General features: G+C 37.6%; 1 protein-coding gene across 2 annotated transcripts in view; it reads right to left on the bottom strand.

The window, feature by feature from the left end:
* Window positions 1-4,123: 4,123 nt before the first annotated feature.
* The window catches only part of HSPA4 (heat shock protein family A (Hsp70) member 4), a 34,526-nt gene continuing 22,045 nt past the window's right edge, over window positions 4,124-16,604 (bottom strand). For both annotated transcript variants that reach the window (XM_042448950.1, XM_042448952.1), the window contains 12 exons: window positions 15,662-15,738; window positions 14,702-14,853; window positions 12,102-12,208; window positions 11,474-11,607; window positions 9,725-9,906; window positions 8,938-9,030; window positions 8,427-8,579; window positions 8,168-8,293; window positions 7,496-7,603; window positions 6,663-6,782; window positions 6,085-6,246; window positions 4,124-5,859 (listed from right to left, as the gene is read on the bottom strand). In XM_042448950.1, coding sequence (XP_042304884.1) covers window positions 5,653-5,859; window positions 6,085-6,246; window positions 6,663-6,782; window positions 7,496-7,603; window positions 8,168-8,293; window positions 8,427-8,579; window positions 8,938-9,030; window positions 9,725-9,906; window positions 11,474-11,607; window positions 12,102-12,208; window positions 14,702-14,853; window positions 15,662-15,738 — 1,621 coding nt within the window. In that variant the 3' untranslated portion in view covers window positions 4,124-5,652. The remainder of the gene's footprint in view (window positions 5,860-6,084; window positions 6,247-6,662; window positions 6,783-7,495; window positions 7,604-8,167; window positions 8,294-8,426; window positions 8,580-8,937; window positions 9,031-9,724; window positions 9,907-11,473; window positions 11,608-12,101; window positions 12,209-14,701; window positions 14,854-15,661; window positions 15,739-16,604) is intronic.

The following is a 16,604-nucleotide window of genomic DNA, read 5'->3' as shown; positions in this document are numbered from 1 at the left end:
TTGGGTTCAGCCGGTCAACCAATTACAAATCCATGTAACAGTTGCCTTGTCTAGCCCACATTTTACAAGCTTGTTTGCAAGAATGTCATGGGGAACTTTGTCAAAGGCCTTACTGAAATCAAGATATATTATATACACAGCATTCCCTTCATCTATCAAGCTGGTAATTTTATCAAAGAAAGAGATCAGGTTTGTCTAGCATGACTTGTTTCTCTGAAACCCATGTTGACTTTTTGTGATTATGGCATTGCCTTCTAGATGTTCACAGACTCTCTGTTTAATGATCTGCTCCAGAATCTTTCCTAGTACTGATGTCAGACTAACAGGACAATAATTGTTGGGATCCTCTTTTTTCCCCTTTTTGAAGATGGGGACAACGTTTGCCCTCCTCCAGTCTGCTGGGATCTCTCCTGTTCTCCAGGAGTTTTCAAAGATTATTGCCAATGGCTCCGATATTACATTTGCCAGTTCTTTTAATACCTTTGGATGGAGTTCATCTGGTCCCGGAGACTTAAATTCATTTAGATTAATAAGGTGTTCCTCTACTATCTCTTTACTTATTCTGTACTGAAATGCCCCTATCCTGTCCTCTGCTCCATTATCCTCAGGTTGAGCACCCTTTGCCTTTTCTGAGAAGACTGAGGCAAAGAAGGTGTTTAGTAATTCTGCCTTTTCTCTGTCTTCTATTAGCATTTTGCCATCTTCTCCACGCAGTGGCCCTACTGTTTCCTTCTTCTTCCTTTTGCTGCAGACATATCCAAAAAAGCCCTTTTTATTGTTCTTAACCTCTCTAGCAAGCCTGAGTTCATTCTGTGCTTTAGCTTTTCTGACTTTACCCCTACATGTGCTTGCTATGTGTTTGAATTTCTCTTTGATGATTTCCCCCTTTTTCCATTTCTTATACATGTTCCGTTTAAAACTTAGCTCTGTTGAAAATTCTTTAGTCATCCATCCTGGGTTCTTGATACACCTCCCATTTTTCCTCCTCATTGGAGCTGGTGAAATTGTGCTTTCAGTATCTCCCCCTTGAGAAACTCCCATCCATCCTGTACTCCTTCTCTTTTAGTATTCCTGACCACGGGATTCCCCCAGTATTTCCCCGAGTTTATTGAAATCAGCTTTCCTAAAGTCCAGAATGTGTGTCTCTGACTATGCCTGGCTTCTCCTTTCCACTGTATAATGAACTCCAGGAGAACATGGTCGCTCCCACCTAAGGATCCACCCCTTGCACCCCATTCACCAGGTCATCCGTGTTGGTTAGGATCAGATCTAAAATGGCTGCCCCCCCCCCTCTATTGCCTTTTCCACCTTTTGGACAATGAAATTGTTTTCCAGGCAAGTGAGGAATTTGCTAGACCTTAATGTTTTGGCTGAGTTTGATTTCCAACAAATATCAGGATAGATGATATCTCACATCACTACTATGTCTCTCCTGAGAGAGTGGTCATCTCTTCTAGATGATTGAAAGAAAAAAGTTGGCAGCATGAACTTTCCTAGACTAAAGTCTTCTCGGACGTACGTCTGGGAAGGCTCAGGCTGCCAACTTCTTTCTCTCCCCACATTACTGCACTGTACTCTTATAGTGCTACTATTCCACTTTTACTGCCCTGGCTGCCCCCGTTGCATCCTGAGGCTTGTAGTTCAGTGAGGCCTAAGAGCTCTCTGGCTGAGAATAAGGCTATCAAAGGTCCATGTTCAGAGGCAGATTGTTTCTCTTACCAGTTGCTGGGGAGCTTAAGTGGCAAGGGGATAACGTGCCCTTGTCCTCCTTGTGGATTCTCCAATGATTGGTTAGGCTTTTGGTCTGATCCAGCAAGGTTCCTATGTTCTCGGTGAAGCATTTCCTAATCCCTGGCAGCTCACACTAGTTCCAGGGGGTGAGGAAAGAGTAGCTTTATTTTTTACCTCACTTGTTTTCTAAATTTCTTCCCATTGTTTGCAGGGGGTGTGTTTGTTGGTAACTAATCCAATTTCAGGGACAGCCAATTGTCAGTTTGGGTAGCCTAAATACAGGAGTCCACCTGCAAATCCTAGACCCCTCTGACCCAGATGTGCTTCTCCAACTCTTGTCTGTATGCCCAACGGCAGATCAATGATCAGGTATCCTCCTTTGCCCAGGGAAATGTTTGTCACTGTAGATCAGAGAGGAAGGCCCCATGTTAAATGGCCCCTGGGATACTCTCCCTAGGCCACACAACACGTACCCAAAGGTCTTTTAGCAGATACAACATTACAAAACTTTCATTCTGTATTTCTTCATTATGTCCAGATATACAATTAGGAGTGTTCATGATAACACATCATATAAATTTCCTTATTTGAGAAAAAGCATACAAGATATGAGATTGTCTAGATGGGCATCAAACATGGAATCTATACTGTACTTGAATTAAAGCATATAAACCTATACAAGATGCACATTAATCAAAGCAGGATGAAAAATGGATAACAAACTAGAAGCCATTATCAAAACATACTTCAAAGACTGATCTGTAAACTTCTCAAGGAGTTACTGCTTATCTAGCCAAATTACAGCAACACTAGAACGATCATTAGGACAAATAAAAGCCAAAGAAAGTGAATGCTATTCTATAACTCAGCAGTTAAAAGGTTTAAAAGGAGCAACAAACAAACAAACAAACAAACCTACTGAATTACTCCAGTGAGGAAAACTAACTGTAGAAACATCACTTCTACAGGATTAGGTGCTGCATTGCAAAAAGGCTGTTAGGTATGCTTTTGCTGCTATGCATTTTATGCCTCCAAATCATTTCCAACTTTCGACAATCCTCAGGCGAGCCTCTCCCATGGTTTTCTTGGCAAGATTTGTTTAGAAAGAGTTCGGTATTGCATTCCTCTGAGGCTGCAAAAAATGTGACTTGCCCAAGGTCATCCAATGCATTTCCATGGCTGAGCAGGGATTTGAACCCTGATATCCAGAATCATACCACACGGTTCAATCCTCTGACTACTCCAGTAGAATGAGGCTTAAAATAAAAAGAATATTTGGTCATTGTTTTTCAATGCATGCTGCGCTTAAATCTATTAGGAAAAAGGGTAAAACAAGATCTTGGAGGCAATTTTTCAGAAAGGCCTTGTATAATTTATCTCCAAAAGACAAATTCTACGGAAATATCTACAAGCGTTTGATTTATAGATAAACCAAGAGAGTCGGTGCTCCTATACATTAGTTCCTACTTATCAGAACTGCCATTAGAAGCATGTTAAAAAGCTAGCAGTAAACACTGAATTACATGCAAAATTTATCTGATTACTAGAATTAGAGAAATTAACAATGTTCCCTAAAGGGGTGTGTGTGGAATAACGACCATGCTGGGGCTCTGTGGGCAGATACTATTTAACTTGTAAAAGGATTTATCCAGGAACCAACACATTTAAAGGGAAAGGGAACTTACATTAGCCAAGCAGGTGCTTGAATGGAAAATTTGGCAAATGAAAGTTTGTGTACCAGATTTAAATGAATGTGCATAATGGAAGCTTCATTCAGACATTGCATTTGTACTGTGCACACTGCCCGTACCCATTTACCAATCCAATAATGTGTTTGGTGAGAAAGATGACTGAATAGCAGAATTATCCACATTATTTTGTTCAGTTTCACCATTCATTGAACCTGAGTTGAGGAGTTGGTTTCACTCCCTTAGCTTTCTAAAACAGTGACCTGAAACCAAGTCTGCATAGCTGTATGGTATTTTCTCAAATATTTTGAGTTTCTTTTATTGCTTCATGCCTGTATACCAGCTCTTTTCTTTATTGCCTTAATTAGCACTCCACATTCTCATCTATGCTTCCATCCCTTGACACATTATTTCTTTTTCTTCATTCAGAGTATTCCTTCCATGATACTGTATTCTGTCTCATTCCCCCCCCCCCCATCTTCAGATCTCTGAAATATCATCTCAGGAGCATGTGTCATTTAGCTTGGGGGAAAAACCCTCTGCCTGAGTATGTTAAGTAGCACAGGTACTGCATGCTAATAGAGAAAGCACAAAGTGTTCATCAGGCATTAGGTCTCATTATTTCATGCACAGAAAATGACAAGATTTTTGAATTGAGGGAGACTGGAATTGAAATCTTTTAAGAAACAGAAGCTAACAAAACAATGGGGCATGACAAGAGCTAAAGCTTTTATTTCAATAGATGCAAGGGTTCCAGCTGTTGTTAGCAGACAACTGATGATCAGACAGAATATTATTGCTATTATTTTTTCTAAATTCAAATTAAGACTCAAGATATTTTGAGAAGTCTCTCCAAACCCATAAACATTTTTTGTCATCTTACCTGGAAGTTGAAAGTTTATGGAGCTAAAATGGTAACCTCACATGGATGTAGTTAAGAAGTTCTTTGACAGTCCAGTACACTAACAGTACAGTAGATAACCAAACCCTTAGTTAAATGAAAGCATTAAGATAAGGTCTAAACTGTTTAATGCAGAACAAGGATTGCATAACCTATGCAAACAAGGGTTTTTTTTGTGTGTGTGAAGGAAAACAAAAGAATGGTTTTTTCCACTCAAAAGAATTTGATTTCCCATAGCCATAATCAACAGTGTTAAAAATCCAGTACAATCCAGTGCATTTATTTCTTGCAATGTGCATGGATATTTCCATTTTGATTTCAACACATACAAGTTTATGACAATTATCAATTACTAGAAGAAAAACACAGCCCAAGTGTAGAGGAGCACATGAGTAAACTGCCAGACCTTTGCTGCTGTTGTTGGAAGGTAAAGCTGAGCACTTCCATGTGTAAGAAGCAAATACTCTCTTCAGGGTTAGCAACTAATCAGAATCATCCTTACGTGCAGACAGCTAACATTATATCCTCTTTTCCTACAAGCAGGTACATAACTAGAGACAGAAATTTACATAGCATTTCATATAGCTGGGGAGAATTTACCATAAGTATACATATCTGCATGTAATAGCAGGATTTAGTTATACATCTGCTATGCTTCATACCAGATACACAATTTGATACAATGCCCAGGACATCAATATTCATAGTGGAGTGCAGACACAACCTGGAAAAAACACTCCAGCCATTTTAGTTCTTCATATTTAGCGCAAACATGTAATCTGTTCCATGGTGCCATAGATGCTCACAAAACTATCAATGGTACAATATAAAATAAAATCAGCTTCCAGCTAGAAAATATGCCATTCTTGCTTCTTTAATTGCAGAAGGATCACAAACCGATGCTTTTATTATGTTCTTGTGCAATAGAACCAACATGTCAAACATTTCTGGCATTCTTCTGTCAATGGATACCTATAATGCAGCTGCTGCAATCCACAATATCAACGCAGGGGTACTTTTAAAGAACAAAATTATTTTCCAATTGCACTCATTCTTCTTTTAAAATTGGACTCAAAGCGGAATAAGGTTAAACTTAAGGGTCTTTATAAATCTACCAGGGCCTTCTAAAGTTATATGGCAAAATGACTGAACTTATCCAACTGAAGTTTGCTACCCAAGATATAAGATGTTTCATAATGACCAGCCCCATCCAAAAAGCATAATGTGAGAAAGCTGCAGTTCTTACTTGGCTCCCATTTATATTTGGAACATAAAATTGACAACTTAAAGCTTTATTGTAGTTTCTAAATATAAACAACAGCTGGAATTCAATCAATCAATGTCCATTTCTGGAAGTTTTTTTTCTGTGGGTGCTTGGGTTGCTGAATCAGTATTCTGCTCAGCAGTCTGAGACCCTTGGGAGCCATCGCCTTGGCCTTCTACTGGACCATTTTGTTCTGTTGGTTTTTGATCCTCTTTTGGAAGTTCCACCTTCGGTTTTGGTTTGTTGACTACAGGATTACATATATTTATTAGTTCCTAAAATAAAAGAGTTGGAAATCATAAGCACATCAGGAAATAAATATTGTGTTAATAGAATTCAGTACAAAACATTGTAATATATATGTACATAGACAAACTGAGTCTGAATACATTGTCTACCATATGTACAAGAGTGAGTTTCTCTCAGCTGTAGAAAGTATTATACCAGCAATAATCTAGCATAAGACCACCCTTATCCCGCAAGTTCAAAGGCCTATTTACTTTTGTTTTTGCTTCGATCTCCTTAGCTGTAATAACAGGATCCAAAGTAAGGCTTCGCTTGTTCTGAAGATTGAGCTTGTTATTCATCCACTCCATCACTTCATTCGCACTCTTTTCCACTTTGGCCACTTCTGCAGGTTCTAAGTGGTCATATTGTTCATCCTAACAATTGTAAAAAAATGAGCATTAATTTGTACAGTAATGTGACTGCACTCTTCATCGCTTTGGTAAATTATAAACATCTTTAGCTTCATCTCAACAAAAGGAATTGAATGACCAATACTTGGCAGGATGCTAAGCACACTGTAACTTTAGGGAAAATGCACTACCATATGGCACTGACTACAATAGGTTACATTAAGAAGGAGAAAGGGAGGTACGGAGTAAAATTCTGCTCATTTGCTATGGGAATAGACAACTACATTTTTCAACCATACCTGCCAATCGCTTGAAACCTCTCCCATACCTTCCTGAAAGGGAAACAGGATTTGTTCCTTAAACTTAACTATTGAACACCACCAAGAGAATTTTGAATGCTACCAGAGATTAAGAAAATATGTGGAGATGTAAAGACATACCTTTGCTTTAAAAGCAAGGACAGCTTTCATATACTGCTGGATTTGCTTTCCAAGCTCTTCAAAAGCTTTTGGTCTTTCTTCAGATTCTTGAAACCGTGCCTGAATAGGCTGTCCCATAGCCTGAGTTGAATAAATATTAGACATAAAATTATATATCTGAATTGCACTTGTGAAGTGACTTGCCAATTGACACTCAAGACTGCTTATTACTGAAACATAGATCTTCATGGAATATTAATTTTAAATAGTTGGGTTTAAAGCATCTTTCCATATTTTTTAAACATGATAGACAACATCAAAGCAGTGATACCACCTCAGCAGGTTTCATTAAGATGGCCATCTAAAAGCATTTTGTGTCTTTGATAGGAAAAAAATGCTACCGTAACAGAGAAAATGCTGTGGCAACACCAAATAAAATTCCAGACATGCAGGCAATTTCCCCCAACAAAGTATACTGCTATCACATTTTGTGACTCACTTGAGGGATATTGACAAGGGTTCATCTAACTAGAAAAAATAGATTGCAAAATATATTCACAAAAGCCTGTTGGATAAGGATTACATAAGCAGAGTTCCGCTTAAGATGCTTGCAGCAGGCTCACATATGTGAAGCAAATACAATTACATGAATGTTTATAACTATATATAACCAGGATAACATGGGCATGATTATCATGATTAACATGATTTAGTTAACCTAACACTTCTGTAATAGTCAATCTACTTTTCCTTGATATTTTTTAAATTGCAGCTCTTCAACATGCAAGATGAAATGCAGCCAGACCCTCTTGTGTCATTTTAGTTAACTGTAACAATCCTGAATTGTCACTTACTTTAAGTTCTGCCAACTTATCAATGTAAACTTGTTTTGGTTGGTCTTCACCTTCTTCATATAACCAGTTTTCTGTGTCTTCCAGCCTCAGAGTGAAACTGTTACGATCCTGGAGAAAAGCAAAATGAAACACAGTTGTGCTTACATTAAAACTGAATATCAATACAATTTTAGTTGTGTGAACTTTAAGCTTCCAGCTTCCTCAATTTGAACATATTGCCATGTTAGCTCAGAAATTTAAAATGTTCACTCATCCCTTCATATTCGCTGGGGTTAGGGGCACAGACCATGCAGGCATATGGGTATGGTTGAGCGCTGGAGACACACATTTTTGAGTCCAGGGAACAGTGGAAAATTAAATTATTGGGTGGGGGGGGGGCAGGAAAAAAAGAGAATACTAAATTTTATTCCACTGAATTGTTTGCTTTGTTTGTTTGTTTTTTAAAAAGATGCTTCTTTCCATTGTGTGTTGTCCACAAAATGAAAAAAAGTCTTATTCATTATTCTATGTTCACATCTTCAAGTATCTTCACAACGACTGCTGAATTCATTAAAGTTTTGGTTCATGTGTCTCTGGTCAACAGATTATATGAACTATCAAAGTTGATATTAGCTACTCTATTTGCAAGTATGATCTTAGCTTTCATAGTGACATATTACTAGCAATACCTACCTCCTCACTAACAAATTTTTCATATAAACCACAAAGCTTGTCTCTCATTTCATAAACATACTCCTCCACTGCATTCTTGGCATCATTCCGTTCTTTCTCCAATTTATCCTGCATGATCATTTTACCCTGTAAAAAATACATTCATTAAACTTTAGCTTTTGTTGAGAATTCAGACACTAAGTACATTTCCCTCCAATAAATTTCAGCCACCAAGCAAAAAATCTTCAAATGGCTATTGTAGTAGTTTAGAGGTGCTTACCTCATTCTCAATAAATAAGTTCAACATATCCTTTCCTATCTGCCACACCAACTGGTTTTCAATTGGAAGATCAATTGTTGTTGTCTTTACTTTAGCTTTTTTAGCTTGAGGAGGCTGATCTGTTTTCTTCTCTTTTGCTCCAGCTTGGGAAGTCTGTATTAAAACACAATTCAGAACACAAGAAGATGTGTGTGTGTGTGTGTGGAGGGGGGATCTATTTTTAAATAGTTATCTCAACCCACATTATTTTTGTAACTACCACACATTGTTGTTTAATTGAAGCTCACTTCTGTTCAGCAATACAATTTTCACAATCTAAACCTTAAACAGTTACTCTTAAGCAAGTCTCATAAATGTAATTGGAACGTATGCCCTAGTATGCAGGTTATGAAGAAAAATAACCTATAGCTTTAAAAATAGTCAAGTATGCTTAGGTGCCCATTAAAACAGTAGCACCATTTCTATTATTCAACTCATTTTAGAATAACATTTTGTTTTAAATAGTTTTTACCTCCATTTCCTCAGATTCAGTCTTGTTTTCAGCTGGTGCTTGCTGCTGGTTCTCCTCAGTTTTCTGTTGCTCTTCCTGATCTACTTGCATCTTCTGAAATTTTAAAAGCAAGAGGAAAGTAGATAACAAACCCCATCTTAATAAATTTGAGCAACTATAGAGTTCATCCTTTCCCCCCTAAACTTGGTCCCCTCATATTCCTATGACTGGTCAGGAAAGAAGTGGGGAGGCAGGCAGGGAGAATGCTGAGACTCCAGGTGAAAAATAGTGCTCCCTTGTCATCGCCCTATGCCATGCACTCTTTGGACTTTAAAAGCTCAAAACAGTGTCACATACCTCTAATGGTAAGGGTAGCGAAACAATACAATAGGAGCAGCGTATGCACACTCTTGAATTTTAAGACTACTTCTGGCAGAGGAAATGAAGTAGACCAAAGTGATGGTCCATCAATGTCAGAATATCACTTCAAGGGTTTCAAAAGCACTTTTTGCTTATTTTACACTTACAAGCAACATAAGATTTGTTTTTTTTAAATACCCTCCAGCTCCTACCAACTCACCTCCTTGAACAGCTGTTTCAATACATTATTCTGAATATTTGACTCTGATTAGTTGTTAGTGGGATCAGTATTCTTTGTTCAAAGGATGAATACTTAAAAACAATGCCATGTGTTGAGCCTGACCTGCAAATTGCTCTACCTGAAATCTGGCTATTCAGTATATCCATATTAGTAAAATATTGCTGCAGCCAGATTAACAAGAGCATTAGGCATTCCAAGAGAAGTTACCTCTTCCTCTTTTGCATGCTGATCAGTTTCCATGGGCTCCTCATTCTCTTCTGATTTATGAACTTCCACAAGGGATGCACTTGAGACACTGAAAATGCCATGGATATTTACTCTGACTTTGACTTTAACTTTTGAACTGGATCCATCTGCTTGTGGAATCACCTTCTGAATTAAAAACTGAGCTAAATAAAAACAACCAGATAATATTGTTATTAAATAGCCTTACTTCATAGTGCATGACATCAACGCTGGTTTGCCCATTTTTAATTAGTTACATTGGTATTTATCCTCCCTGATTTTTTTTTTAAAACATCAGATTTCTACAATTTAAATTTGAATAAAGAATTGTGACTTTAACTTATCTTTTGAACAATGCCCATTATACTAAACCAGTGATGGCGAACCTATGGCACGCGTGCCAGAGGTGGCACTCAGAGCACTCTCCGTGGGCACATGTGCCGTCGCCCCAGCACAGAGTTTGCCAGAGTTTGTTACTAGAAAGCCAAAGGGACATGGCACTTTGCAATAAATAAGTGGGTTTTGGGTTGCAGTTTGGGCACTCGGCCTCTAAAAGGTTCACCATCACTGTACTAAACCTTTCCCTCGACTCTCATTTTAAAAGTCATAGTTAAAAGTAGCTTCAAACATGCTAGCTAAAGCTGTAGTCACATTCTCACAAAAAGGTGTTATTGATGCTATCAAACTCACAGCGAATTATCACAGTTACACATGAAAAAGATGAAAGCATGTTGAAATTAAAAAATTAAAAGATTAAGCAGATTTATATAGTGGCTCAGTGGTCTAAGCTCTGGCCCCTAGATGCCTATCACCCTGTTTATTCTCTCTGTTCCCCAAGAGACTACCCCAGATACAATATATTTGCAAAGCACCAACATGCATTCAGGATGGGAAAGTGGGTGCTATATAAATTATGTATTTATACATGTATGTTTTAACCATCCATCAGTAATGATGCAATAGAAGATGGGAAACATACATGTAACATGAAACAGAAAATTTAATAAACTAAAGTAGTCTCACCTAGAAAATACTCATTGAATCAATGACTTACATATAATTGAGTTCCTACTGATTCAATAGGTCTAATCTAACTGGGGCTAAGAACTTGGTTTAGCCTAACAGCTGTTATAATTCTGTAACTGTTTATGTACAATTAATTCCTAAATTAGTAAAACTTTTTAAAAACAAAGCATGAACTATACCTTCCCAGGTGTTAAAAACTGCCCTACTAAATTGTCAATTAATATATTGTAGTGATAAGATTAAAAGAATGTGAAGTTGTATCAGGGAAAATGTTGTTTACATTAATTATTTAAATGAAAGCTTTCTCTTGGTGAGTGAAATCAATCCACCTTTCACTGTTCTTAGTACTGGTAGCTTAGAATTTGCTAATTTAAAACGAAAACCTTCATTTTGGCATACAAAATTTAACAAAACAAGAACACAACAGCTGATACAACAGTGAACTAATTACTTTCTAACTCTTATGTTTACTTTTTTGTATTATATATATCATATTATCAGATTTGGAAGCGACTGCAAAGTCATCTAGTCCAACATTCTGTCACACAGGAATATATAAATAAAGCACTCGAGAGATGGCTGTTATATTTCCACCAGTGTTTGAGATTCATTTATCATGTGCAGTTATATTCAAAGAATGGGAGCATCATATCAATAAGCAGTCTGAGTGCAGGTACATCTCTGCCCCCTAATACGCTTACATACCTATGGCAGAATTTGGATAAGGCAGTTCCTTAGGGCAGCTATAATAAGCCTCCAAAGTGAAAGGTTCCTTTCTGTAGAATGTGAGGACTTTGGAAAATGGTGCAGCATGATTCTTTGGGAAGACCTCACAGTCACTGTAGAAGATAATGCATTTTATTTCATCTAGTTGGGAACATTTTCCCTGGCAGTTTTAGAAACAAGTTATAATCAGTAGACCAAGAAAAACACTTATCTTAGATGTCTCTTACATGAACAGTACTAATTACAGTGCGCCCTTTTTTTTCCATGGGGGATCCGTTCCAGACCCCCCCCCCCGTGTAAAAAAAAACGCACATGCTTGAGCCCCATTCGTACAAGGTGCAGCGGCGCACGCCCCATTAGTCTTAATAGGACAAGCCACCCCTTGTACCCTGCGTGGCTTTCACCATATGCTGAAAGCTGCGTATGGTGCATCCGCGTATGATGCGGGTGCACTGTACAAGAAATATTTTGGAATTTGTTATAAATAATACAATTGCTTTGTTATTTGTTCAGGCACTGTGCTATGCATATTTTCAGAGTCTGTTTAATTATGGTTTTCAGCTGTAATTCAGTTCATCAAAAGTGCTTTTAATGTATGAAGTTTTACCTTATTCCTTCTTCTGCTGGGGAATTCCATTTTAAAGAAATAGGATACGGTACCAAATCTGTGATAGAAAATTCTCTCACTTTAAACGCCGGGGATAAAATAGCACACTGTAAGGAACAAAACAGTAGTTGATGTTCTGCAAGCCTAAAACACAGGTCAGGTGTAAATGTCAAGAGACTGACTATAAAGTGAGCCTTGAATGTCAAAGCACGTTTCTTAAGCCTGTACTTGTTTATTCAGAAGTAACCTCCACTAGTCAGTTTAAGAAATGTGGAGTAGATTCCTCTCCCTATTACAGGTTGACTATCCCTTATCCAAAATGCTTGGACCAGAAGTGTTTTGGATTTCAGATTTTTTAATATTTGCATATACATAATGAGGTATCTTGGAGATGGGACCCAAGTCTAAACATGAAATTCATTTATGTTTCTTATACACTCAGGCTGAAGTTAACTTTATACACAATATTTTTAATAATTTTGTGCATGAAACAAAACCTGTGTACACAGAAACATTGGAAAGCAAAGGTGTCACTATCTCAGCCACCCATGTGGATACAGTAATTTTGTATTTGACTATTTCAGATTTTGTAATTCCAGATAAGGGATACTCAACCTGAATTACACAATTTCAAGAAACCTTAGATATAAGATAAACTTTATTAGATACAGTCATCCACTCATTCAAATTCTGTGGCCAGATGGAGATGAGATGCATCCATTTTTTTTTAAAAATGGGAATTCCACCCTATGCCTAAACCCACTGTGATGTGCCTTGTGTTTAATAGGGGTGGGAAGAGTACAGCCTGTGAATTACACATGGCTCCCAGGTCCATTTTTGCAGCCCCCAGATCACACACACTCCAATTTCATTTTGGAGGAATCAGTTTCACCTGAGTATCATCCCAAACACAGACCACCCAAAACATGGCAGTTTGTCTCTTCCTCCTCCTAATCCTACAAAAATGGCTAATCAGTAAGCCAAATAAGAACCTGATATAACATGACATTTCTTTCCAGGTCACTCAGTGCAGCCTGCAGAGGATGGAAAGGAGTGGACATTGTTGTTCACCCCTGCTTTAGTTTGTGAACAAGCCAGGATCTGAGCCCATAATTTCATTCTAATTTGTTTACTAAAATACAATTATAGACATAAACCACAATTCCCCAAGTTTGGATATAATGGATAACTGAAGGTTACTTGAAAGATGCCATGGCTTCATGAGCCAAAGGCTTACTCACATGCCAGGAAATCAGTATTCTTAATTCTGACTGAACCTGTTCATAACACATCTAAATATACACTAAAATGTAACTCTGAAATAAACTCAGGTAACTGATTTAAAAATTAACTGGTTGAATTCAGAGGTTCCCTTCATCTGCCAGGGGAAATCAATCTTCAGATTTGAACCAGAAATACCAGATTGTAAACGGAGAGGACTCTCTGTGTGTGTGTGTGTGTGTGTGTGTGTGTGTGTATACAAACCCTGTCCTCTCCTGTTTACAATCTGATATTTCTGGTTCAAATCTGAAGATTGATTTCCCCTAGCAGATGAAGGGAACCTCTGAATTCAACCAGTTAATTTTTAAATCAGTTACCCACACACACACACACACACACACACACACACACACACACAGTCAAATTTCCTTGTGATAATTTGTAAGGTACCTCATGCCAAAATGTGTATGGTCAGAGCCAAGACTAGGCAATCCCACACCAATTTTCTGTGTCACCCCATTCTTCCTTATATAGCTTTGTGCTGAGGAGAGACTATTGTACTAGACCTGGACTACCCACACAAAGCTGTTGAAAACAGGCCACAAGATATATGACGCCAGGGTAAAAGCTTCAGGTTTTTCAGCTGAAATAAACACTAAGTCTGTTGGAATAATAAAGTCGTAGCCAGGTGCCTAAATACTGTCAAGCAAGACATGGACTACACTGAGGAGGACATTTCGGAGTTCAAGAGATTTTATTTCAATGTTAGCAGCCACAGAACTTCAGCTTTCACGCAAAAATCATACACAGGAGTGTGGTTCCACTGATCTGACTAAGGAAACAGCAAATTTATTCAATATAAGAATCCCACAGGAAGCCTACATATTTTACAGTGTGTTGGAGAACATATTACACTACACTACAATATGTTCCAAACAGTTATTTCTTAAAGTTAAAAGATTCAGAAAGAAATCCACAGCATATAACCTACATAAATGTGGATTGCTTCTCTAAAACATCTAGAGTTCACAAATTGTTAGGGTAATTAGAGGGAACGTAGTTGTTGTTTTTGCATTGCTTACTTCTAAACCTTTACTGTATGTAAGTGTTTTTGTGTTGCTATAGAATGAACACAAATTTTCTACTGAGCACACAACACTTTTTTTATAGCCCTTCTGACTTGACTACAGGGGAAATGAATCTATGGACTGATAGTAAATTGCTGAATAAAACCCCCACAAAAATGCACTTCTCCCCAAACATTTAATAATAATTCCAAATTCAGTTAATTCAGATCTATTTACATCACTAAAGTAAGCAGGATGAAATTAACACTGAACAGAGAACTATACCCTTAGTATGCATGCAGCTGCTCTCACCTGCAGTGCACAGCCTCGAGCGACAGCTTCATCGGCATTCAATGTTGTACTAACTTCTTTACCAAAGAATTTACTGACACGCTCTTTTACAGCAGGTATTCTTGTAGTCCCTCCTACTATTTCTACTGCATAGATATCCTCCTTCTTTAACTCTGTAAAGATAGATAGGAACTTGAGACATTCCAAGCCTATATTCAGTTTACTTCAGCAGAAGCCCAGGCACTTCAAGGAGCTTTAGGAGAACATTTTTGAAAACACTGCAGTCAAAGATGAGACACATTGGGAAAGAAACACAACCTAATGCACAATTTCTCTAGAGTACACAAGTCTTTCGTAATAGAAAGAAAGCACCTGTGACGCCTCCCTATTAAATTTGCAGAGCTAGGTATTGTATCATATAGGTTTCATCTGCACTGTAGTTTGACACCACTTTAACTGTCATGACTCAATGCTATGGTATTCTGGGATTTGTAGTTTTGTGAGATATTTAGCCTTCTCTGACAGAAAGCTCTGGCACCACAACAAACTACAATTTCCACGATTCTATAGCACCGAGCCATGGTGCATAAAGCGGTGTCAAACTGCATTATTTTTACAGTACAGATTAGACTGTGATGGTACAGTCATACTGCACCTGCTCACTGGCATAGTAAAATGTACATTCACACATAATGAGTAGCACGTTTTAAAGTAGACTTCATTGTTAGGAAACTGTCAGACACATACTGTTAAAACAGTATGAAGGATATAAAGTATCTTTTAAAATATATTTTATTTAACACACAACTATGTTTTAACGACACTACAACTGTGACAGGATACAATCCTGGTCTGGCAGTTTTAATACATCCAAAAATAGTAATGACATTTAGTGTATCAGTTCCTTTACCACATTGTTTAATCATTGTATAATTTTACACAAAGGGAATACATATGTTCCAAGTACCAAGATAAACTTACTAGCTTGTTCCAGTACACTGCGAAGTGGTGGTTCTACTCTAGCCAAAAGATCTTCACACATCTCTAAGAATTTACTCCTGTGGGTATACAGAAATATGAAATAATATTTTATCGCAAAGTGAAAATAGAACAGCAATTGTAATGCAGACTCTTAACCCTCCCCTTCCTAGCTTGGCAAAATTTGTAGCTATTTTTAATAGGGTTTTGTCACATCTATATTTAAAAAGCAGCAGAGTTAGTATTTTGTAATGCCATATTCTTCACTAAATTTTGTTTATGCTTAGATAAAATGTCATCAGTCTCAACTGCTAACAATCTCAACACCCTGCCTTGATTACTTTTTTTGTGCAAGTGTGTTGCACAAACTGTTTGTACTGCCTCACAACAAAATAAGCTTAAGTTCTTCTGCCACTCTTTTCCAAAATATTTATTATAGTATTACCATAGTCTGTCAATCAATTTGTATTTTTTCTCCAGGAAGTTTCCCCCATCACCTAGATTACTGGACACAACACTCCTCTTGACTATCATTTCACACAGTTTCAAGTTTCAGCCATAACTCTGTAAACTGGCTGGACAGTTGTGGCAGCAATTGTCATGGAAATCCTACATATTCATCCATCATGTAAATAAATAAGCTTCTGGTAAACACTTATTGCCATTACCTAAAATTCATAATTTGGAGGGTATTTTATTGGTTAAAGGAATCCAAGAACTGAATTAGTGATACACCCAAGCTTCTCGTTATTAACAGAAAATAATTCTGACCACAATGGAACCAACTTTTCTACCCTGTCCGTTGGCCTTTGCCCTTAAAGTCCTTGATTCAAGTTGAATTACAGCAGAGATACTAAATACATTTGTATCCAATAAAAGATATGAACTGGGTGAAGTACTCACCTGAGATGGCATAAACAAACAGGGTCCAGACAATTTATATTCG

The sequence above is a fragment of the Sceloporus undulatus genome, chromosome 2, assembly GCF_019175285.1.
Source record: "Sceloporus undulatus isolate JIND9_A2432 ecotype Alabama chromosome 2, SceUnd_v1.1, whole genome shotgun sequence".
In the NCBI taxonomy this organism is placed as follows: Eukaryota; Metazoa; Chordata; class Lepidosauria; order Squamata; family Phrynosomatidae; genus Sceloporus; species Sceloporus undulatus.
The sequence above is the reverse complement of the archived record's forward strand: the minus strand, read 5'-3'. Positions and strand labels throughout refer to the sequence as shown.